Consider the following 26,124-nt stretch of genomic DNA (forward strand, 5'->3'; position numbering starts at 1 on the left):
TCCCAAGGTTTTATTAAATCTCAATCAAACATACACACACAAAACACAAAAACATAAAACTTCTTTTTTAAAAAGTAGCTTGGCCCCGGATTACCTCTCTTTGTATGGACTTCAATTAAATTCATGTTCAACTTATATGCCATTACCTATCTTATTTACCCTTCTATATCTTCATTATAACTTCTCCCCGCTTTCCACTCTTCTTAATTCTATTTTATTTATTTCATCTTAATTTAAATCATTATATTTGTATCTTTTGTCCATTCTTTTCCAATTATCCATTTATCTCATTCATATTAGAAAAAAAAAGATTTCTCCTGAAATCACTAATTAAAGTATGATGCCTTTCCATCGCTCCCCTAAATTAACATTTAAGGTAACACCTAGTTCCCTATCTAATTCTGCTTAGTACATTCTACTTACTAAAATAGTAAATCCATAAGGTAATTAAATATATAATTAAACATTAAATCTCATAACATTCCAATTATCTATTGCAAAAACAAATACCATAATAATAAGTTCATACAAACATCCACACAATAGTCAATTAAACTCTATACTTAAACTAAATATTTTAAACATTCCTTTTAATATTTTATTAAATCTTAAAATCTATCATTATTAAACCTTTAATGTTTTAATCTTTACTTAAGTCTTATAAAATTCTAATTTTCTATTTCTAATACAAATACTACAATACTATCTTATGTACCTTGCAGAAACATTTTGAAACAAAGTTATGCATTACCCAGTATCCCTAAAAAAAGATTTCTTTTTCACATCTTGTTTTATACCTTTGTGGCTTTTCCCCCCCTTCTTCCTTCCTATCTTATCCCATCTGGTCTTTTTACCCCCCTTCGCTTCCCTCTCTGTTGTATTTCTCTTTTCTTTTGCTTTCTAACATTGTATTGATTTTGCATCTTATTTTTCTCTTTCTTGGATGTTTTTTAAGTCTTATGTCCTTTTTCCTTCCTCTCTTTTTCCTTCCTTTCTTAATCAACTTTGTAGACTCGTTAAAGATGGCTTCTTCTTCTTTCTTCTTCTTCTTCTTCTTCTTCTTCTTCTTCTTCTTCTTCTTCTTCTTCTTCTTCTTCTTCTTCTTCTTCTTCTTCTTCTTCTTCTTCTTCTTCTTCATCCTCCATTAATTGTTGTTTGTTGATAAGTGGCAAGCGCCATTTCTAAAAAGCGAAAAAATTTCTCTCACACCGTCTTTACCTTCTTTTTTATTTTACCATATTCCTCTCTCAGTTCATCAACAGATAAAGCCATTATAAACCTTTTCTTCTTCTTGTTTCTCTTCTTCTTCTTCTTAAAACAACCAAGATAATTCAAAGCTTGAAACAATTCCCCAAAATCCCAAAGTCATCAAACAATCCAAACAGAGCACAAAGTTCTTCACACTTTTTCTTCCTGGGGTAATATCAATTGGCAAGGGAAAAAAAAAAACCAATCTGTATTTTAAAGTCTTATTACAATTAACTTCCAATCTCAAAATCTTCCAGGCATCTCCTCCAACAAAATCTTAATAAAATTTTTCCTTTTGTCCTCTCCCTTCCCACTTATAACAGAAAGCTTTAAATTTTTACCTTCTGTAAAATAGCAGGATTTTCAATATCCATTTGTTAAATCCATGTGGAAGGAGAGTAAACTTTCTCTTTAAACACTTTCACTCGCCGCTTGTAAATCTCTTCTGGAAACAAAGTATCTTTCAAAAAATCAGGATTTTCAGGATATTACTTGTATCTTATAGTCCCAGTTCAGCCAAAAAACTTTCGCTTCAAAACTTTCTCCTTCTTCCTCCAGCACAATCTTGTCCAGCTGTCAGCTTCTTTGTGGCGGCCATTGCTGACCGCCGCTCCACCGCCTTGAGAAAAGAGGGTTAAAGCCGGGTGGGGAAGGGGTCTGCGAAAACCCCAACCCCCTGTCCGGATCCCTCCTATCTTCGGCTGCCTCTTCGTGGCAGCCTTAGCCTCCAGATCCGTGGATCGGAGGCACCAAAGCGGCTAGCGCGGCAGGGATTGCGCAGGATCGCAAATCCCTGCCGCTAGCGAAGCCGACAAACCGGAAGTCAAGGCTGGATCTAAATTCTTCTGTACTTAGAGGTGGACTTTTTGGTGATGTTCTTAAAATGACTCATAATGGAATGCCTGTTTTTGCTTTTGCTCATTTAAGAAGCAGACGATTGGACTAAGCCAATAAAAGTTTGCATCTGTAAGTCTTGACCTTGTAAGTCGGCAGATGGTGAGGAAAAAAAAACAGTTGTAGAGGTTAAGGCACCAGGCTACAAACTGGGAGACTGAGTTCTAGTTCTGCCTTCAATGAGATGGGTAATTTTATGCCAGTCCTTCTCTCTTGGCTCTAGGAAGCAGACAACAGCAAACCACTTCTGAAATCTTGCCAAGAAAACTGGTAGGAATAATAATTACACATAAAGAACCAATTGGAGTACTGGTTAAGTCGCCAGGCCATAAACCAGGGGGGCTGTGAGTTCTAGTCCCACCCTATCACAAAGCCAGCTGGGTTACCTTGGGCAGGGTTTCATGCTTATCTCATTCTTCTAATGACAAGAGAAGATGCAGCCGCCTTCTAAAACCAGCTGCAATTGCTGTGAATTGCTTGCAACAGACATCCTTATGCTGCAAAGGTGATATTTGTTTTCTTCTTTTTTCTCTTTTGGTAGGTTGCAAATGCACATGCTGAATGGGGCCCTTCTTGCTCTCCTATTTCCTGTGGTTAACACCCGCCTGGTGAGTTAATCTCAGCTTGCTACTGGAATGGAAAAGAGTCCACACCCCTTACAAAACCATGGGTGACAGGTTTAATTTGGATGGAGTGATTCCTTGCATGAGACCCAGCAGTGCGTCTCCATCAAACCTTGCTTGCTTTATTTTTTAATGAGTCCAGGTGAAAGTGCATATCCAGCAAAAAAAGTTGTACACATATGACAGTTACATGAATTGGCAGCCCACGTTATCACAGGATCTTTGACCGTACAGAGCACTAAACAGCTGTCAGTGCAAATAGTTCCTTTTTCCAGTAAGGACTTTTCTGTATGCATCCAATACTGGTGTATGTTTCCAGGGCTATCTGAGGTGCTTCAGAGGAGGTTATTTTTTTATTATTTACCATTTATTTTTGAATGCACAGCTTGTACTGTGGTGTACTGTTCTCTTTTTTTGGCTAATGTGGGAGGCTGTTTTTTTTAAATTGGCTTTATTTTTTTAATGCTTTATTTTTTGTGTGAAGTAATAGAACAGTTGCAAGAATGTTCTCACAAAATTCTTTAGAAGGTCTTTCTCTGAATGTCCTGATTGTAGGAGAAGGAGTGGCAGAACCTGGGATGGAATTCAAAGAGGAATCTGCCTGGAATCCTTAAGTAATCACAAGCAAATTAAGTCCATGCTCCCCTCTTTGATCTCCATTAACCCCTATTTAATTTCTAGCGAATGCTAGAAATTTTAGTTGAGAATATTCCTGTGCATAGGCTGTTTAGCAATAAATTAGTTTGATTGGATCTTCATGTGTGGACTTAATCTTTCACACCAACATTGAAAGAGACCAGGGCACCAACACCAGTAAGGCAAATTTGCAAATGGACATGATCTGGAAGCATGTAGATCAAGTTTGTATATTTGTGCATGTGGGCTGCTTATCATGTCCCTTCCAAATCATGTAGAATTTCGTGAAATTAAGGTAAGACTTATTTAAAAATGGGTGAGGATTCATGAATCATAGCTTCAGTTTCTTAATACAGCTATCCACCCATACCCACACCCACACCCGTAAATATACATTGTGGGTTTATTTTCAGTTTTCCTCCTCTTTTGTCTATTTTTCCTTGTTTTTTGCATTTAGTTAATTTAAAAACAATCAACCCCTCCCAATGGTTGAAGATAATTTAGTTTGATGTGGGAAATATATTTTTTTAAACAGGATGATAATTAGGTTTCTGCTAGATCAGTGTTTTCTTTCCACTTTTACACATTCAGATTTTTAAAAAGAAGTCTCTGAAGCATATTTAGGAAAAAGTTGCTGTTTGGTCCATCAGTAGGAACTGAAGTACTTTTCAAACTAAGGTTAGCCTTCTGGGAGAAAATATCAGCCAGATCCCTTACAGTGAAACATCTAATTTCTCTTCTGATGCTTAAGGTTGCTAGAAGACTATCAGAATTCCTCATAACACTGAAATCAATGTTTGTGAATCTTGGGTGCTCTCTGAATTTAGTTGTTTTCTTGAAGACATTTCACTACCCAACTAGGTAACATCATCAGTGTCATTTGAAGATGTTACCAAGTTAGGTGATGAAATACTGTATATGTAAGAAAACAACCACACTCAAATAGTACCAACCACTCCATAGTTCAACCCTGAGCTACAGAGATTTTCTTCTATTGAAATCAATTTTGGTAGATTGGATGAGGGTTTGATGCATGGAGCATGGCCTAGGAAGAGAGTTAGAGACTTGGTGGGCTGGATTAGGTGTTTCTTTTATGCTGATATCCTGATTAATGATATTGATTGTAAAGAATGCATAATGGGGTTTTGTTGATTGCAGCTATTTAATCATTCCTCCTCACTTGGTAGAAGCACATGTAGATTTTAACAACACACCCTCTTAAAAATCAGCAACTTAAATCAGATTAGGAATTAAATTTCTTACCAGATTACTTTGGGTTCTGCAGAATCCACAAGGATTCTCTTTGCAGGACTGGAGAGGAACAAATTAAGTCATGAATGGTTGGACTGCAAAGTAGTTGACTGTATTTGATTCAGTCATGGTTTGTTAAAGAAGTCACAATTGGCCAAGTTCTTCCCTTGAGTTGATGTAGAAATCAAGGCTTTGAATCACAGTTATTTGATCTGGCACAGTGTGCTAAGTTGGACACACAAGGAATTTGTCTTGGTGCAAAATGCTCTCAGTGTACATAAAAGAAAAGATACATTCGTCAAGAGTCAAGAATCATAAGGGACAACACTTAATGATAGTCATAGGGTACAATAAGCAATCAAATCATACTAGGAAACATTCAATATAACGAAAGCTGTATTACTTATTTAGCATAAATGTTTAAAAAGCACACTGCAATTGCATTCTTGATGAGCAAATATGAAGCTATTTGTTCCCGAATTCAGACTAACAAATTAGCCTCCCCAAAGAATGTAGGAATCCTACACTTGGGTGCCCCTGGGCAATGACTTAGAGTCGGCTAACTCTTCTGCAAAGGCAGCCAGACAATCTTTCTTATCTCCTGGCTTAAAACACAACATTATGAGAAGACCTAATAGCCGTAACCCCTGGCTGCCTGGTTGTAACTTGTAATTAATTCTAACACTTTTTCCTTAAACTGCTGGTTCTGATTTTAGTCATAGTCAAACTTTATTATGGATCATTGAACCTGACTCTCCGTTCATTGTCCCATCCACTCACCCACACACCCAATGGAACAATACAGAGAAGATTAGCCTGGCTTCATTTTACAAAATGTGATGCATCCCTTCTGCATTAATTGTTTTGGGAGGTGATGAGCATTATTGTGTCAAAGTTGAGGTGCGCCATTAAAATACAGTGTATTCTGCTTCATTGCAGGGCAGGGCATCAAGTTTGTCTATTATCACAATAATTAAAGGGGTGTGACAATCAGGCCCCGGATGCAAGAATGCCTATTCAAAACAAAGTGTGCTATTGTTGTCATCAGTTGATCTTATCAGTTTTATCTCTGGTCCAACCAGAGCGATCCTATGGTTGTGTATCTCAGTCAGATTTTTTTTTTGCTTTCGTACTCAGGCATTCACCCAATAGTAACAGAATAACAGAGTTGGAAGGAACCTTGGAGGTCTTCTAGTCCCAACTCAAACATGAGACCCTGCGTCAGGAGTGTCAAATTCAATTTCATTGAGGGCTGCATCAGGGTTGTGTTTGACTTTGGGGGCTGGGTGGGTGTGGCCAGGGTGGGAGTGGCCAGCTTGATGTCACTTGTGTCGGGGGAGCCTGTGGTGGCTCGAGCGCTCTGCCAACAAAAACGGAGCTCGGGAGGCTGCAACGGTCTCCTGCAACCCTCTGCCAGTGAAAACAGACTCCTGAGCTCCATTTTTGCTGGCAGAGGGTTGCAGGAGGCTGTCGCAACCTCCCAAGCTCTGTTTTTGCTGGCAGAGGCACCGCGGGCCCATCCTTCGCTGTCTCCAGGGTGACCAGATCCAAGCACCCCGCGGGCCAGACCCATCCCTCAGGCCTTGAGTTTGGTCTGCCCTATACTATTCCAGACAAAATTGGCTGTCCAGTCTCTTCTTAAAAACCTCCAGTGATGGAGCATCTAACAGCTTCTGAAGGCAAGCTGTTCCACCAATTGATAATTCTGTCATTAAACTTTAATGATTATGTGGAATGCACAAAACCCAACAGTTGTGTGGCTAAGTGGTGTAGTCTCATGATGCCACACTTTGCAACTGCATTGCTTAACAAGGGAAATTCCAGTCCCAATTACCGTCATTAAGTGATGGCTACCTGTTTTGGATAACTGTCTCCCAGAATATGCCCCACCTGAAGGATTCCGGCTTCAAAGAAGTCTGCTTTCTCTGCTTTGGAATCTGCTTGGATGATATTTTGCCTTGGCACCAACCACAGGAAGAAACATGTCCCAGAGCCAAGAATGCCATCCAGAAAGTATCCATGATATCAATCACTCCGAGACATTTTCTCTCCAACTGACTTATTTAGAAACAGATCTGGCATGTCAAAGGCAATTTCCCAAAGTGAAATTATTTCCGCGCGTAACACAGAATCCACCTTCTCTCCTCCCTTCTCTCCTCCCACTTCTACACTTCATAAATCACAAGAACCAATTAACTGCAACTGGAATTTCTTAATACGACATACAGAATAACCTTGAACTTTTCAACTCCTCCACCCCCACTTCCATGAAATGTGACAGCTGAATTTTAAAGCTGACAGGCGTCCCGCCCTTGAAAACTCCTCCTCCTAAAAGAAAAGGAGAAAAAACAGATACAGGGGTTAGCACATTGTTCTTAACCCCTTCTCCCCCCTCCATGAGGACCTTTCAGTTTGTGGGGAAAATCCTCATGAAATTGGTTAACCAATTGGTTAATCAGCATGAACATCCCAACTCTTTACCCAACTAGCATCTGAGAGAGGGTATCCTTTCCATAAGACCAAATATTGCAATCGGCCACGGTGCAATCTAGAATTGAGAATTTTTTTGAATTTCATAATGTGTTTCCTCCTGTACCATTAACAGTTTAGGGGGAGTGATTGGCGGTGGTCTTATCATTGATGTAGTAGCTGGTTTTAGTAAACTACAATGGAATACTGGATGAATTTTCCCCAATATTTGAGGAAGACTTAAATGGACAGTGACCAAATTGATTATCTTTGAAATTGGGAACGGACCCAAGAATTTTGGACCCAGCTTCTTAGTGGGCAGTTTCAACTTCTGAAATTAAGGCTTGTACTATTTCTTCTCAGTGGCTGTCAAACTGAGGTTTTCTGGACAGAGCGTTTGCCAGTACGTTTTCCCCTCTGAGGATATATTTAATGTTAAAGTTGAATCGATTGAAATATTGGGCCCAGTGGACTTGTTTGGGCGATAATCTCCTAGGGGTCTTTAGTGCCTCGAGGTTCGTATCAGTCCATACCTCAAAGGGCTCTGGCGCCCCTTCTAGAAAATGCCTCCAAGTCAATAAAGCCCAAGAAGCGAATGCTTCTTTCTCCCAGACTGCCCACCTTCGCTCTGTGTCTGTCAGCTTTTTGGACACATAAGCGCAAGGCATCAGTCGGCCTTGAGAGTCCTTTTGCAGCAAAACAGCTTCCACTGCTACATCACTTGCATCCATTTGGACAATAAAAGGCTTGTTCGTGTCTGGGTGCTGGAGGATGGACTCAGCTGCGAAGAGGCATTTTAAGGCCTCGAAAGCTTTCTGACAGTCCATAGTCCAAGCCAGGGGTTGACTTGGCTTCGGTTTGGTGGGCGACAGGCCCGTTTTTAATAGCTTCATCAACGGGAGGGTAACTTCAGCAAAGGATGGAATGAATTGTCTATAGAAGTTGGCAAACCCCAAGAAACTTTGAAGTTGTTTTCAGGTTCTGGGGGATTGCCAGTCCAGCACTGCTTTCACCTTTCCGGGGTCCATTTCAATCCACAGGTTGGATATTCGGTAGCCTAAGTAGTCCAACGACTCTTTGTGGAATTCACATTTTGAGAGTTTCACATATAATTTGGCGGCTAGAAGATTTTCTAGAACTTGTCGGACCAATTGAACATGTACTTCCATGGTTTCGCTGAAGATAAGGATGTCATTCAGGTACACGAGGACCCCACGGTAAAGGTGTGGGTGTAGCACCTCATTGATGAGCTGCATAAACACTGCAGGAGTCCCCTGAAGTCCAAAAGGCATGACTTTGAATTGGAAGCTACCCAGAGGGCAGTTAAAAGCAGTTTTCCACTCATCTCCCTCTTTGATGCGGACCTGGTAGTAAGCTTCCCTGAGATCTAGCTTGGTGAATATCTTGCCCTTCGACAGGTGGTTCAATAAGTCCTTCATAAGGGGGAGAGGGTACATGTTTTTGACGCATACGGCGTTCACGCCTCTAAAGTCTACACAATCTCAACCCGCCATCTTTCTTCTCCTTGAACAACCCGGTGGCAGCTAATCTTGATTTGGCAGGCTCAATAAAAACTCGTTCCAAATTGTCGATGTATTTCCTTAATTCAGTCATTTCAGCAGGCATCATGGAACACATATTTGGTTTTGGTAATTTTGCCCCAGGCTCTAATTCTATGGCTCGATGAGGAGGTAAAACATTACACTCTTCTTCACTGAATGCTTCAGCCAAGTCTTTGTATTGGTCAGGTACCTGAGGGTTATCTGGGAGAAGGTGGGATGCCATGGATGCTGGCTCAGGCTCTGGGTTCAAGCTGACTGGTGGCTTTGTATTGGGTGGAAGAGGGGGCAATGGGCCCGGTCCAATGAGGATTTTTCTGAATCCATCCTCCCATTTGATCGTTGGGGCCCATTTGTCTAACCAAGCAAGTCCCAGTATGATTGATTCTGACATCTTGGGGGACACTATGAAGCGTATGAGTTTGTGATGGGCCCTAATTCCATCTTGATCAATTCAGTCATCTGAGTGGCTGCCCCCCCAATTAAGGTTCCATCCTCTTGCTCAAATCTGATTGGGCGTTTTAGCAGGTTAGTCTTTATGCCCAATTGTTCAACGATGGGGAGTCCGATAAGACAGGGATCCCCAACCTTTTCGACGCCGCGGCCCGGTTCCGACATCAGCTGGGCGCCGTGGCCCGGTACCGGCGTCAACTGGGCGCCGCCATCTTTTTATGACGAAAGACGCTTCGGTGACGTCACCGGAAGCGCTGTTGTCATAAAAAGATGGCGGCGCGCTCTGGTGAGCTTTTTCGGGTAGAAATGGCTTTCTACCCGGAAAAGCTCATCGAGCGCTGGCGCCGCCATCTTTTATGACGAAACAGCGCTCCGGTGAGCTTTCACCCGGAAAAGCTCACCAGAAGCGCTTTTTACCAAAAAGATGGCGGCGCCCAGCAACCAGCGGCCCGGTAAGGGTTGTTCCGCTGCCCGGTACCGGTCCGCGGACCGGCGGTTGGGGACCCCTGCGATAAGACATCTAGAACACCCAGTATCAACGACAGCTTCTAACTCCCTGGCCTCCCCGTGTTTGGTACCACTAACTTGACCTTGACTGTAAAAGGGATGATGGGATCACTCACCATTGGGTCGTCTTCGCAGGTCGGGTTCTCAGGGATGTGGTGTTGATCTGGTGGTCCATTGCTCCCATCTGTGTTTGGCAAACCTGCCCCTGGCTGGAGGTTTTCTTGATTCTTCCGACCTCTAACAGCTGGATTAGACTTCGACTGTGGAGCTTGTGGTACAGGAGCAGGGGCCAGACAGTCTGCTGCTCTATGGCCGGCTTGGGCACATCGGTAACATTTCAGCATCCTGGTAGGTTGGGTACGAGCAGGTTCAGCTAATCCAGTCGGCGGTCTCCTAGCCACAGGCGGGGCTGCCAGAAGGAGTTTCCTGTGTGGGTTGATGCTGCAATCTAAGCTGAGGGATGCGACATACCAGGATTGTAAGGTCTCTGGGATTCCTCTGATTTCACAGGCCTTCTTTACTTCTGGATCAATGGCGTTTTTTTTTATCAACAAATTTTATTGATTTTTTAAAGACAAACAAAACATAAGACATAAAGGCATAAAACCTCCTTTCTAAAAAAATTACTTATAAGTTTTAACAAGGCAAATAAAACATTATTTTTTAAAGCATAGTTCCATATTATCACATTTCCATTTAAGCATATAGATATCTTTTCCAAATTTCTCATTATTTCTCCCTTCACTTTTATTCATTTATATTTCTTTCTATCAAGGTTTTATTAATTCTCAATCAAATATAAACATTTATACAGCATAGTTCCAAATTATCACATTTCCATTTAAACACCTATATATCTTTTCCGAATTTCTCATTGTTTCTCCCTTCACTTTTATTCAATTATATTTCTTTCTATCAAGGTTTTATTAATTCTCAATCAAACATGAACACATAAAACGACATAAAAACATAAAACCTTCTTAATTATCATTTGTACATGTCTTTTCCAAATTTCTCATTATTTCTCCCTTTAGTTTTATTCCTCCAAGGTTTTATTAATTCTCAATCAAACATAGCTAACCAAAACATAAAACATAAAACTTCTTTTGAAAAGTGGCTTAGCCCCGGGTTACATCTTTTTTTACAGACCTAAATCAAATTCATGCTCACCTTATATACCATTCTTATCTTATTTACCATTCTATATTTTCTATATAGCTTCTCTCTTCTTTTCGCTCTCTTAATTATATTTTGTTTATTTCATCTTATTTTAAAATCATTATACTTGTATCTTTTGTCCGTTCTTTTCCAATTATCTATTTATCTCTTCTCTTTAACAAAAAAAATTTCCCCTGTAATCACTTTTAAAGTATGACGCCTTTCTATCTTTCCCCTAAAGTAACACTTAAAGTAATACATAATTTCCGTTCTGATTCTGCTTAGTACATTCTACATGTTGCATTTTAAAATAAAAATAATAATAAATTTATAATATAGTTAAATATATAATTTCCATTCTAATTCTAATTCTACTTAATACATTATTTTAAAGTAAGAAAATGAAATAGTAAATTTATAATAACATTTAAACAATAACGAATTAAGCTATAACTAAACATTAATCATTTTACACATTCTCTTTAATATTTTATTAAATATTGAGATCTATCATTATTAAACATTTTAATATTTTAATATTTTGTTAAATCTTATAATATTCCAATAAGCTATTTCAAATGCAAATACTACAATATTATCTTATGTACTCTTGCAGAATCTTTCTTTAATTATATCTATCCTTTATCTCTGAAAAAAATCTGCTTTTTTGCATCTTGTTTCAGACCTTTGTGGCTTTTTTTCCCTTTTTCCCTCCTTTCTTCTCCAGTCTGGTCTTTTTGCCCCCCACTCTCCTAACCTCCACCTTTTTAACTTCCCCTCTCTGTTGTATTTCTCTTTTCTGTTGCTTTCTAACATTGTACCTTTTTTTCACCTTATTTTTCTTTTTCTTGGTTATTTTATTAAATCTTAAATTCTCATTTTTCCTTCCTCTCTTCCTATTTTCTTTCTTAATTGAACTTTTTTGTCCATTAAAATGGCTTCTTCTTCTTCTTCTTCTTCTTCTTCTTTCTTCTTCTTCTTCTTCTTCTTCTTCTTCTTCTTCTTCTTCTTCTTCTTCTTCTTCTTCTTCTTCTTCTTCTTCTTCTTCTTCTTCTTCTTCTTCTTCTTCTTCTTCTTCCTCACGTATTTGCTGATATGTAGAAACCGCCATTTCTAAAAAGTGGAAGACAGCTCCCAAAGAATCCTTGCCATCTTGTTCTCTTTCCTTTAATTTTTCATATTCCATTTTTAATTCATCCACAGATAGTGCCATTGTAAATTTTTAAGAACAACCCAGATGTTTTTAATCTTAAAGTAATTTCCAAGTGTCAAGGTTATCAAACAATCCAAACAGACACAAAATATTTCCTCTTCTTCTCTTTGCAGTTTTTCCTCCTGGGGCAAAATCCCAAAATATATTTTAAAGTCATTACAGTTAATTGCTGATCTTATAATCTTCAAAGCGTCTCCTCCAACAAATTTTTAAAGGTTTTTTAGTCCTCTCCTTCCCACTTATAACAAAGAGCTTATTTTTACCTTAAAGAAGCAGGTTTCTCAGTGCTCATTTGCTTTCTCCGTAGGGAAGGGGAGTGAGCTTTCCTTTCAGCACTTTCGCCGTTTTAACAACTTCTTTTGGAAACAAATGTATCAATCCAAAAGTCAGGTTTCCAGGGTGTTTAAAAGTATCTTAATGTCCCGGTTCAGCCAAGAAAACTTCTCCTTCTGATTCTTCCTCCTGCACAAATCTTATCCGGTTGAAGATTCCTTTGTGGCTGCCATTTCTGACAGCCGCTCCACTGCCTCAGGAAAAAGGAGTCTAGCCGGCTGGGGAAAGGGGGTGCGATATCCCCAGACCCCTGCCCGGATCTCCTCTATCTTCCACTGCCCCTCCGGGGTAGCGACAACCCCCAAATCCAGTTGGATCGGGGGTACCTCAGCGGCGAGCGCAGCAGGGACCTGCAGAAAAGCGGATTCCTGCTGCCGCTGAAGCCTTGCAACCTGTAATTCTGGATCAATGGCGTTTTTAAAATAGTGTGAAGTCATTCTTTCAGGCCAATCCATGAGGTGGCTTGCGACCCTTCTAAAGTCCCAAATAAATTCTGACAAGGGTCGCTTGCCTTGCCTCATTTCCATTAACTTCTCTTCATTCGCTGCTACCCTGTCTGGATTTTCAAATCTGAGTCTTAATAATTGAATAAATCCATTTACATTGCATAGTTCGGGGGCTTGTTCATTGTGTAGTTGGGCCACCCAGTCTGAAGCATCCCCTTCATTCATCCCATTTATTATGGCCATAACCAAATTGCGTTCTGTGGCGTATTGATCTCCAAATTGTTCTATATGGGATCGGATTCAAGTGAGGAAATAATTGAAATATTCATGGCGGCCATTGAATACGACCTTAAAGGGTATTTGGTCTGGCCTGGGTCGTGGTTGCGGAGTGGCACAGGCCAGGCCCCTGCAGGTTGTACTGGAATGAAAGGAACTGGCCTGGTGGCGTACGTAGGCTGGGTAGGCCCCCTGTATCCTGGCTGGGTGGTGCCTCTCTGGAATAGGGGTCCCTGTGGCCTCGCCGCAGGTTGGGGCTGCATTTGTGGTTGCCAGGAGGAAGATGGGTGTGGCCTGGTTCCTTGGTCAGGTGGAGGGGAAGTGGCTGCTGTCTGTTGTCTGAGCAACCCCCCTTCAGACCAGGGCTGGATTGATGCTGGCTGCCATTGGCATTGAATCCACCCCTGGCCTGGATAAAATCCCCACCCTGGAGGGATACTCTCTGTAGGGGGCAAAATTTCCTCTGGAAAATGAGGGGATTGCCTTGGAGGCTGCAACATACCTCTGTCAGTTGATGCATCTTTCTGGCTTCCTCCAACTGGCATCTGTATAGTTTCCTCCCTCCAATCGGACAGAATAGTAATCTGCCTGGGGCTTGAGAAAGATTTCTCTTCAAACAGCTGGGTTACCTCTGGGTTATAACAACTTCTTGAGTTGAAACGCTTTGGTATAGCTCCCAAACCTCTTTCCTCTACTGTCATTCTGAAAGCATCCATCTTCTCCGTAGAGCTGCTTCGAGCATCCAGAGTGGGAGGTGCTCCAGTCTCTCTCTCACAGGCTGAGCTTTAATTGAGGAACGCTCTTCCCTGTCCATGTGACTCCCTCGTAGCGTTCCCCAGTTTTAGCTCAGCCTCGCAAGAGACAGGCAGTTTCTAGCAAAGCTCCTTGGCCGATTCAGGATCTAACAAATTATATTCAGGTTTGATTTTTCCTTTATTCCTTGGTCCCTGCGCAACTGGGTTGTTTAGTCTACTGTAAGAGGAGCGTTTTTTCGCCCCTCAAGGGGGAAGAAATGGGGGAAGAACAGCACCTTCGCGCCCCCCCTCCAACGTCCTCTGTTCTCCCTGCCGTTGCCTTCAAGCCGTTTCTGCTCGCAAGCAGCGGCTTGTTTATTGCGCGAATTTTCACGCTCTGTTGCTCCTTCCCCCCATGAACGCCTTATTTAAGAGGAGAGCTATTCCTCCTCTCTGCCCCTCATTCCATTTCGATTTTAGGCTGTTTTTCTTTGCGGAGGCTAATTTCCACCTCTGAGCTCTCGCACCGGCTATCGGCCGCCATTTTGGGCACTGCCTCGTGGCTGGCCGCCGTTTTGTTTTCGATTAATTTCGCTGCGGTGACTGTTCAGAGGCCCAAAGCAGGACCGGAGGCCTGTTTAGAGCCCTTTCGATCGTTTAGGCATTGTGGCTCCGAGCCCTATTGCCTATTATTGTGACTTGTTGGCCTTCCCGCAGCCTGCTCAGAGGCGAAGTAAGAGGCAGCACCAGTACCACCCATTTTGGCTGGGAGGCAACTGCAGGAGGCCCACCCTTTTTTCCTTTTGGCCTCGGCGTTCATTTGGCTTATTGGCTAATCTGACTTGTTTTCTCTAATCTCTTAAGTGCCTTTTTGTTCAACTGGAAATAATCACTATAGTATTCCGGTACTCTAGTCCTTCATTTTTCATATTCCCATTTTTTTATTTTTATTTTTTAAAAAAATAATAAATAAATAAATATATATATATATATATATATATATATATATATATATATATATATATATATATATATATAATTTATTTATTTATTATTTTATATATATCCTTCGGCTTTGTTCGGTATTTTCCCACGTCATTGTAGTTGTTCTTTTAAAGCTGTAGCAACGTTTCAGCAGAATTTAGCTGCACTAAAGGCCTCCAATAAAGAAACACAATGCTGCCAGCCAATCAAGATACAAAAAGAGCCAAAAAACAGACAGAAGATATTAGAGACACCAATCAAGCAGAACACAGCAAACTCCAAGACCAATAAACACAGACCAAGACTCCCAACCAATCAGGATGAAGAAAAAACCATTCTGGCACAGCAATAGGCTGCCCCAAATTTAAATCTGAAACCACTGTAAAAGTCTAACTCACAGACGAACACTATACAAAAGCCTGATGATGGCAGATGAGATTCTGCTGAAACGTTGCTACAACTTTAAAAGCACCACTACTATGACGTGGGAAAATACCCGAACAAAGCTGAATGCCATACATGTAAGTACCCGTGAAAACTTAAGAATATATATATATATATAGTTTTATATATAAGTTTTCACGGGTACTATATATATATATATATATAATATTAATAAGAATAAAAAAAATTTCAAAAGGGGGACGTGGACCAACTGTAGGGCATCCGGCCTTGTTGTAGGTCGAACTCCTAGGCGAGCCAACCGGCTCATTTGGTTATTATCATACCTTACTTTTGCTCTTTATTATGGCAGAGGACAACCCCAGAGGACCTTCCTTGAAGGCCAAATCAAAGACACACCATTTGCGCAGGCAGGCCAAGGAAACATCCAAGGCCTCTCAGAGAGATGCGTTAAGACGCCACAGGGCGCTAGAGAAGGAATTTGATAAACGATCGACGGGCTCAGGTCCTGTACCCCCAGTACTTACTCTTCCCACCCCATCTACCTCAACTCAAACCCCCCCCTTCTCCAGACCTTTTTTCTCCCCCCAGGCGCAGCTCACCCACTCAGAGCCTTCAAACCGCTGTCGCACCAGCCGCCCGGACACCCGAGGCTACCTTTACTCTGACAGCTGCTGGCCTACGGCAAGAAGACCCATCTGCAAACCTGGTCCCAGACAAGATAAGAGAATGGATGCAGCTGGCTATCCGCCAAGGAATCGCGGAAGGTCTCCAGCAGCTGACCAGGCCAGGTTTGCCAACAATGGTTCCTGATATCGAATCCGTTTCTGGCAGATCTCTCCCCAGACCGGAACCTCACCAGGGTCAGGTACTTCCCCAGGGGGATATCCCCTTTCCAGAAGGGGAGGAGGAGGAGGAAGAGGAAACAGGTCTAGAACACTTCAGGGAAGAGGAAGAATTTGATATGGGGTCCGTACACTACTCAACCCCTTTCAGAGGTGGAACCAATGGAAGGAGAAATGTCGGAGGACGAGGGTATTACCCCTGACCAGCCCGCTTTCGTGGGCTTGTTCAAACCCCACCTGTTCAAGTCCTTATTGTTTAAGGCAAAAAATATTTCTGGACTGGACTCTGATACTTCCCCAGCAACCTCTGGTGACCCAGAGGATTCCATCTTCAGACAGCCGGTCGTGGAGGCCAAAGTGATTCCTACTCCACCCATTTTTTCTGACCTGGTAGCGAAACAATTGGCTTCAACAGGGGCACCTCCCGCCCCCTCCAGTCAGGATAGGAGATTTTTTAATCTCGATGCGGAGTTTTCCACCCTGTTAGAGACTCCCAAGGTTGACGAGCCCATAGTGGGGTTAGCGTCATCCTCTACCCCAAGCAACGCTCTGGAAGCTCTAAAACCAGAGGACAAACGGGCCGAAATGGTGCTACGCCAGGCGCATCAATCTGATGCTTGGGCCATTCGATCAGCCACGGCTGCATCCTTCTTTACACGATCCTCCATTAGATGGCTCCGTCAATTAAAGCAGCATGTCCCCCCATCCAATACCAGGGCACACCAGGACATTGCCAAGCTTACGGCAGCAGCAGAATTCTCGACTGACGCTACCTTCCATGCCGTTAAGTTTTCCACCAGGGCTATCTCATCTCAGGTTACAGCTCGGCGTCTGCTCTGGCTCAAACATTGGCAAGCAGACGTCAAAAACAAAGTAAAATTGGCTTCTGCTCCCATCTCGGGAGGCAAACTCTTCGGTCCGGCCCTTGACCCTTTATTAATGGAAAGCCGAAATAAGAAAAAATTTCTTCCATCTCTCTTTCGCAGATCTGAAGGCAGAGTATCCCAGCCCTTTCAGAGGGGATCCTTTCGAACCTCCTATCAGACACCTTTCTCTCCCAGGTTTCAGAGAGCCCCGCCCTTTCGGTCGGTCCAACCCCAGGATCGAACCGACCCCGGTGATAGGAACAGAAGGGGTGCCAACTACAAGAGACCCTTTTGGGGCGCAGGTAGTAAGCCTTTCCGGTGCCCAAGATAAGTCCCTCACCCCCCATCCCATTGGCGGACGCCTCAAACACTTTGCCGACCAATGGGAATCCTCTACATCTGATGCCTGGGTTAGGGCCACCATCAAATTCGGCCTCTCCCTTGAATTTCAGTCCCCTCCCCCCGAGCATTTCAGGATATCCCCTCTTTCTAAAGATCGCACCAAACGTGGCCTAATAGAGGCCGCTATCAAACATCTCATTGAAATCAAGGCGATACAGCCCGTCCCACCTTCGCAACAGGGAAGAGGGTTTTACTCTCACCTCTTCATCGTTCCTAAACACTCCGGAGGGTGGAGGCCCATATTAGATTTGAAAAGGCTTAACCGATACATTATCCGGCATAAATTTAAGATGCACACACTACAGTCTATTCTTCAGGGCACCAGGAAGGGAGACTGGCTCACTTCCATTGACCTCTCAGAGGCATACCTACACATCGCTATTCGACCCTCCTGTTTCAAATTTCTGCGATTTTGCTATAACAGTCAACATTTTCAGTATGTGGCCCTTCCCTTTGGTTTGGCCTCGGCCCCGAGGACCTTTACCAAGGTTCTCGCGGCCCTGGCGGCTCACCTTAGAGACTTCCCCATCTGTATTTACTGTTATCTGGATGACATCCTTATCCTGTCCCCTTCCAAACGCCAAGCAGAAAGGGACACCAGAACCACTCTCTCTGCTCTCCAGGCACATGGTTTTTTCGTTAATTGGGAAAAGAGCCAGTTATCTCCATCCACCCGAATAGCACACCTGGGGACAGTGATTGATTCGGTTAAGGGAAGGGTCTTCCTATCTCCCGAAAGATTTCTCAGCATCCAGAAATCGGTCAGGGAGATCAGGCGAGCAAGAAAGGTGGCATTACTGGACTTGTCAAAATTACTTGGCAAATTGGTTTCATGCATTTCCATTGTTCCCTGGGCCCGTTTGCAAACCAGATCCCTTCAGTGGTTCCTGCTTCCATATCAGCGATCAGGAAGAAGCAACTCAAAGACCGTGGTGAAGGTACCTCCAAAGGTCCTCGCATCCCTCCTCTGGTGGACCAGACCTGTCATCAACAGAGGGCATTACTTCAAGGAGCCCCAGAGGGTCACCCTCACCACAGACGCCAGCCTATCCGGATGGGGCGCTCATCTCCACTCGCTCTCAGCTCCAGGGCACATGGTCAGCAGCTGAGCAACGGTGCAGCATAAATTGGCTGGAGGTTCATGCCGTATACCTGGCCCTACGCAGCTTCCTCCCCCAGGTACGCGGACACCACGTCCTCATTCTGACAGACAACATCACAGCCAAGGCACACATCAACAGGCAGGGGGGCACACATTCCATTCGGCTCATGAGGGAGGCCGAGCGTCTCTGTCGCTGGGCGGAGACCAACCTCTTATCCATCAGGGCAGATCACATCTCGGGGGCCTCAAACATTCAGGCAGACTGGTTGAGCAGGGCCACTGTAGACCAGTCAGAATGGCGCCTGCACCCCTCCCTGTTCAGAGAAGTCTCAGCAATCTTCGGCCAACCACTAGTGGATCTATTCGCATCTCCGCTCAATGCCAAACTTCTTGAGGTACCCCGCTCAGGGGGCAGAGAACCACAATGCCCTACGTTGTCCCTGGCCCACAGGGCTTCTATACGCATTTCCCTCACTACCGTTGATCCCCAGAGTGATCCAAAAGCTGATTCATGAGAGGGTGGAACTCCTCCTGGTTACCCCATACTGGCCCAGGAGACCATGGTTTGCGGACCTTCGCAACCTGTCAGTGGCCCTTCCCTGGAGGATCCCACCGGACAGAGTCTTGTTATCCCAGGGACCCGCAGTGGCTTCAGCTAGCCGTCTGGAGGTTGAGCGGGACCGTTTAAGGAAAGAAGGGTTTGCCAATCAGGTCATCGATACCATTCTGGCAGCAAGACCACCCATATATATAATGCCACATGGAGCACCTTTTGTAGATGGTGTCACAAATCGCATATTGATCCGCTCTCTCCATCTATTTCACAAATATTAGCCTTCATGCAAGAGGGACTAGATAAAGGCCTAGCCCCTAATACCGTGAGACGACAGGTTGCAGCCTTATCAACCGTCATCTCCTGTGGCAATATTGGCTCGCTTTCACACCATCCTCATATCCGGGCATTCCTTAGAGGAGCCACCAATTTGCATCCTCCAGCGGTACACTGATATCCAACCTGGGATCTTAATAAGGTCCTTTTGTCACTTACTAAACCTCCCTTCGAACCCATAAGGGAGACATCACTTCAATTCCTAACGTTCAAGGTAGTGTTTCTTGTGGCAGTCACATCCGCTCGTCGGATCTCTGAGATTGCAGTTCTGTCCATCAGAAAGGACCTTTGCGTTTTTCATGCCGATCGGGTGGTCCTACGACCAGACCCTTCCTTCCTGCCCAAGGTTAACTCAGCTTTTCATAGATCCCAGGAACTCATTCTTCCTAACTTTTGCCCCAGACCCTCTCGAGAGAGGAAAAGGCAGTGGCATACTCTCGATGTCAGGCGTGCGCTACGTATTTATATCAACCGCACTCAGCCTTTCAGGAGGTCGGAATCATTATTCCTTTCATTTCAACCTAAGACGCTGGGTTTCAAAGTATCCCCGTCAACTATAGGCCGTTGGATCAGAGCAACAATCTCCAAGGCCTACTCAGTTCAAGCACTTCCTGATCCCAGCGGAATAACCGCACATTCCACAAGGAGTGCAGCTACCTCAGCAGCTTGGGCTACTCAGGCACCGATAAATGACATCTGTCGACCGGCCACCTGGTCGTCCCTGTCACCCTTCATTCGTCATTACAAGATCGATGTGTTTGCTTCAGCAGAAGCGTCCTTTGGCAGACGAGTCCTAGAAGTTGTCCGAGAACCAGAGGAGATTCCGACCCAGACAGAGTCCCTCCCGTAGGACAGGCCATACTTTGGTATGTCCCACTCTGGATGCTCGAAGCAGCTCTATGGAGAATGGGCATTGGTACTTACCTGATACGCCCTTTCTCGTCGAGCTGCGTAGAGCATCCAGCCCCACCCTAATTTAGCCGTCTGGTGGGGAATCCTGTTTCGGCCAATGAATCAATGAGTCAAGGAGTTAATGTTTATTACAATAGTTAGGATGAGATGATAGTTGTTTGTCTTCTCGTCTTCGTAAAACTGGGGAACGCTACGAGGGAGTCACATGGATGCGGAGGAGCGTTCCTCAATTAAAGCTCAGCCTGTGAGAGAGAGACTGGAGCACCTCCCACTCTGGATGCTCTACGCAGCTCGACGAGAAAGGGCGTATCAGGTAAGTACCAATGCCCAATCTCCTCCAAACAAAGGCTTGCAGATTCAATTAATGTTCCAGAGGGAGGGGCCCCCATACTCTCCCCCTGCATATCTCCAACTTCAGCTGATTGTTGATCTTTCTCCATTTCTGGGAAAAGAACTCCGGGGTATCAGCCAAGCCCCTTTAAAAAATAAAAGTGGTCTTTGGGAAATAAATGAAAGGCATCCAGAAAGTATCCATGATATCAATCACTCCGAGACATTTTCTCTCCAATTGATTTATTTAGAAACAGACCTGGCATGTCAAAGGTAATTTCCCAAAGTGAAATTATTTTTGCGCATTACACAAAATCCACCACCTCTCCTCCCACTTCTACACTTCATAAATCATGAGAACAATTAACTTCAACTAGAATTTCTTAATACAACATACAGAATAACCTCGAACTTTTCAACTCCTCCACCCCGCCTTCCATGAAATGTGTCAGCTGAATTTTAAAGCTGACAACATCGTTGGGAGAGCAGGCCTGGGGCACTCCTGCCTTGCAAAGATTCACCGTGGTAATTTAGCTGCTTAATCTCCCCAAATCTCCTCAAATAAAGTACAAATTGGATCAGCCCTTGTGCCTTTCTTCCTAATCCCACTTTTCCTGTGGAATGGCTTTAATTAGCACCCAAATCCCCTCTGGTTATGGAAGCCCATGTTTTACATGCGATCTGCTTTCCTTGAGAAAGTCCATTTAGAAACTTCTTGCATAAACAGGAGCAGGCCTCTCTGTATAACTTAATACAGGTAGTCCTCAACTTAAAACAGTTCATATAGTGAACAGTTCAAAGTTACAACAGTAGCACTGAAAAATGTGACTTAGGACCATTTTTCACAGTTACGACATTTGCAGCATCCCCAGGGTCATGTGATCAAAATTCAGATGCTGGGCAACTGGTTCCTATTTACAACCATTGCTGTGTGCCCAAGGTCATATGTGATTGTGTTTCGTGATCTTTTGACAAGCCAGGACAATGGGGAAGTCAGATTCACTTAACAACTGGGATACATACTTACCAACTGCAGTGATTCTCTTAACAACTATGGAAAGAAAGGTGAATATTTTTATTTTGGTTGTTTTTGGTTAAAAAGCTTGAGAGTGCTTCAGCAGAAGTGTTGCTCAGATGAAATATTAGCAACATTTGGCTTCTCAGTCTGACCTCTGACATTTCCATTTCAACATACAGCAAATTCTCTTGGCTGTGAAATCTGACCCTGTCTACCAGAATAGAAGGGAGAAATTGATTAGTTTTCCTTTCTCCTTTTTTCAGTTGTTCCATTTGTCACGTTGGTTTTTTTGTTAGTTTGCCCAAACGTTGTTCCTGCCACTCTCTTCTGATGTAGGCATTTGTATATACAAATCTGCCCCTCCCCCCCACATAAGGCGTATCTGTGAGCAAATTTTTGTAAAGCAATCATTAATATTGCTTTACATTTACCATCAATTTTTTGTACCCGCTTTCCTGTAGGCAGGTACACAATATTTTTGCTTGTACTTCAATTGAAATGTAATTTTGTTTTGCAAGTTGGGAAGAAGTGTTACTTTGGAACAGTGACTTGAGCTGTACTTTGCCTCTTGAGGCCAACATACAAAATTAAATGAATCACTCTGTGATATTCTCTAAAGGAAGGGGGGTTATAAGTAGAGATGTCAAGGTCAAATTCTATATCAATTTAGCAATTTATTTAACAATAAGTTAATCCTGCCTATTAAGGATGAGATGTTTCTGTGTATGAGAGACAGAGGGGGGGAGAGAGGGAGGGAGAGGGAGAAAAGGAGAGGGAGGGAGGGAGAGGGAGGGAGAGAGAGAGGGAGGGAGAGAGGGAGAGAGAAGGCAAGATGTGAAAACTACATAAATCCCTGTGTACAGGTAATCTCCAACCACAATTAAGTCCAAAATTTCTGTTGTTAAGCAAGTCAGTTGTTAAGTGAGTTTTGTCCCATTTTACAACTTTTTGTGCTGCAACTGTTAAGTGAATCATTGCAGTTCTTAAGTTAGTAACATGTTTGTTAAGTGAAACTGGCTTTCTCATTGATTTTGTTGCAAAAGGGGATCACACGACTCTGGGACACGGCAACCAAATATGAGCCAGTTTCCAACTGTCTGAATTTTGATCAAGCGATCATGGAGATGCTGCAGTGGTTCCAAGTGTGAAAAACAGTCATAAGCCACTTTTTAACTTTGAGTGGGCACTAAGTGGATTGTTGTAAATCAAGGGTGCGAGTTTGGTCAGGTGTAGTGCATTGTCTCATTCCCCAAAAATGAAATTTGAGACCTACAAACTACACTGGGTGGATTTTCCAAATATTTAAACCAAACTATCATGAGATTTAGTGTCTTGTATATACCCAATATAACAGGGGCATCAAACTCAAGGCCTGGGGCCGGATCTGGTCCATGGGGTGCTTTGATCTGCCCCCCGGGGCTGCCCTGGAAACAGCGAAGGACCGGCCCACGTTGCCTCTGCCAGCAAAAAGAGAGTTCCGGAGGGCCACAGGCAGCCCTCCCGAGCTCCGTTTTTGCTGGCAGAGGATTGCAGGAGGCTGTCAGAGCTGAAAACGAAGCTCGGGATCCTGTTTTTGCTGCCAGAGTATTCAGGCCACCACAGGTGCTCCCAACACAAGTGAGGTTGAGCTGGCCACACCCGCCCTGGCCCCCCTGAGATCAAATACAACCCTAATGCAGCACTCAATGAAATAGAGACGTGATGGCGAACCTATGGCACATGTGCCGGAAGTAGCACGCAGAGCCATTTCTGCTGGCACACGAGAGGTCACCCGGAAGGGCCCCACTTTGCCCACCCACCCGCTAGCTGATTCTCAGGTATCTGGCACGCATACGCAGGGGGCAGGGGACGCATGGGAGATGTGCACGCATGCACAGAGATGCATGGGGCGGCGGGGGGATCATGCATGTATGTGCAGAGATACACGACACAGGGTGTCACAAGCGCATACACAGGGGCCATTCCCTCCTGCACATTGCTTTCTGGGTGCTGGCACGCAAGCGCGTATGTGCAATTTTTGGCATGGGAGCCCAAAAAGTTTAGCCACCACTGAAATAGAGTTTGACACCCCTGCAATATAAAGTCCCACATTGAAGGGTAGAATCTAAATTCTAGGAAAGATGAATTCCTATTAAAACTAAGAACACCACTGAGAAATGTTTATTGCACACTAACCCCACTCTCTCTAAATATCTGGTGTGAACTGCTTAAGCTAGAGCAGTGTTTCTCAACCTTTGAAAATTTAAGAGCTGTGGACTTCCAACTCCCAGAACTAAGAGCTAGCTTAGCTCTTTGGGGGATGAAGAATAGAAGAGGCTCCAAAGATCCTTTTCCAAAAGGCAACTGGATTTCTTGAAAACATTTCACTAGTCATCCAAGAAGCTTTTTCAATTTCTTCTTCAGAAACATGTTCAAGGGAAAAAAACCAAGAAAATTCAGTTGCCTTTTGAAAAAAGCACCTTTGGGGCAACCATGACCTGATGATTGAGAATCTCCATAGATGCTCAAATTCAGATTTTATTGTGGCCAAATATTCTATCTATCACAGCCAACCCAGTTCTAAACACAACCCCGAAACATCTCGCAGGCAACGAGTTCTACTAATGATTTCTTACAGGACCTACTTGCATCAATGATTAAAGCCAGCACTGGATTTTGAATGGACAAGTAAATTTTTGGCAGAAATATAATAGTATTCATGAAAGTGTATCTTGGAGACTCTCCAATTTGGATTAGTTTGACAACTGAATACTCGCTGAGGGTGGAGACTGTTGCTGGGTTACTGAAGCAGACTTAGTGGAAGGTGACTAGCAACTGGCTGGATTCTCACCAAACCCCAAACTACAATTTAACAAATTGCAGAGGGTGGTATGTCCAACATGTGAAGCCCAGTCACGCCATTTTGCTTTTTTCAATCTCCCACATTTCAAAGAATCGTAAAACTGGAAGGAACCTTGGAGGTCTTCTAGTCCAGCCCGTTTAAGGCAGGAGATTTACTGCATCCCAGACAAATGGCTCTGCAATCTTTTCCTGAAGGGCTCCAGTAATGGAGAACCCACAACTCCAGGAGGCAAGCTATTCTGTCGATTAATTGGTCTCGATTAATTTGATTGATTGAATAATTGATTTATTTGGCCATGAGATGCTATGCAGGAACTGGGTAAGTCTAATCTAATGAAAAGAAGAACCAAGGGTGACATGATAGCAGTATGCTAATATTTGAGGGGCTGCCACAAAGAAGAGGAGGTCTATTTTTTCCAAAGCACATGAAGACAAAAGAAGCAACGGATGGAAACTAAACAGAGAGAAGCAACCTAGAACTAAGGAGAAATTTCCTAACAGTGAGTACAATTAACCAGTGGAACCAGTTGCCTTCAGAAGTTGTGTGTGTTCCAACACTGGGGGCTTTTAAGAAGAGAGGCTTTTTTTATATACAAAGAACTATATATTTAATTTATAATTTAATTTTAGTATGTATGTAGCATATTTCATTATAAGATCTTATTTCATATAACTCAGTATGACAATAACTGAACAATCATAAGGAAGTTTTCTGCTTGAAGAACCTTCACATCAGAGAAAATGTAAGCTTCGGTCTTAGTGGCAGCAGATCTTTTTAGACAAAGTCACTTATATAATTCCGAAGATTTTTTCTCCTCAGTTTTAACAAGCGGGATGGGGGAGTTTTCCAAAGTTGATCTAATTTCAGGTTTTAATAACCAGTCATGTACAGAAACAATTTTTGTTAATAATGGTGTGTAATATTTGGGTATCGTCCAAGTAATTTGTTGACTTATTGTGAATCAAGAGTTCCTGAAGATTCTTCTGGAGTTGCCTTTTTCTTTGCTTCTGCTTTTGCTGCACATTCAAAGAATGTAGTAATCTCAGCACAAGCACTGTCATTGAACTCATTTGCCTTCCAGCAAGCCATCATCAATGCCATCTCTAACACAACTTGCCTCTCCGAGCTTCAGGCGCCGGTTCGAGACGCGGTCGCCTAGCACCAGGGGCAGTTTTGCTTTGATCGGGCGACACCTGCCCAGGACTTCCACGAGGTCCCCAAAACGGTTCCTCCAGAGCGATAAACCGCCAGGCGGGCCAGCCATGGTACAGCGGAAGAGCGGCCGCCACGTGATTGGCCTCGTACCATAGAGCCGCACTTCCGATGCTCAAGAGCGGCCGCCCAAGAAGAGAGGCTTTTAAGGTCCCTTCCAACTCTGTTATTCTACATTCTATAGCTTAACTTGCATCTCTATAGGTACAGGGAGAACTTCCGATGTGCCACGAGGGCACCAAATATCATAGACATTGATCCTCCAGCTTGTTACATAAATGCTAGCTTAGGATCAGGTTAGGCTGATGTGGCTGAGTTAAACTGCCAGTAGCATAAATCTTGTGTTCAGAATTTCTCTGAACTGTTCCACCCTGGTATGTATAGGAAAATGTTGGCATCATCTTCCTGCTAAGGAGGGTCAACATTGTGGGCCAACAATCAGCAGCTGTCATTTCCACTCCTTTTAGTTTGGCACAAACTGGGGTTCCTGTATGGTAGTTATGGAGAGCTGATAAAATAC

The 26,124-nt window shown here is 43.4% G+C and overlaps 1 protein-coding gene and 1 pseudogene across 4 annotated transcripts in view; one reads left to right on the forward strand and one right to left on the reverse strand.

The window, feature by feature from the left end:
- TMEM164 (transmembrane protein 164) overlaps positions 1 to 26,124 on the forward strand; it is a 91,570-nt gene that overhangs the window by 43,350 nt on the left and 22,096 nt on the right. For 3 of the 4 annotated variants that reach the window (XM_026678568.2, XM_087971933.1, XM_026678567.2), the window contains exon 4: positions 2,684 to 2,750. The exons of the other annotated variant lie outside the window; for it this stretch is intronic. In XM_026678568.2, the coding sequence (XP_026534353.1) occupies positions 2,684 to 2,750 (67 nt within the window). The remainder of the gene's footprint in view (positions 1 to 2,683; positions 2,751 to 26,124) is intronic. 4 annotated transcript variants of the gene reach the window in all.
- On the reverse strand, positions 24,995 to 25,825 carry LOC148129726 (small ribosomal subunit protein mS37 pseudogene; annotated as a pseudogene).

Source organism: Notechis scutatus, chromosome 10 (assembly GCF_049901735.1).
Source record: "Notechis scutatus isolate UNSWTSFEM ecotype Mainland chromosome 10, rNotScu1.2, whole genome shotgun sequence".
Lineage (NCBI taxonomy): Eukaryota > Metazoa > Chordata > Lepidosauria > Squamata > Elapidae > Notechis > Notechis scutatus.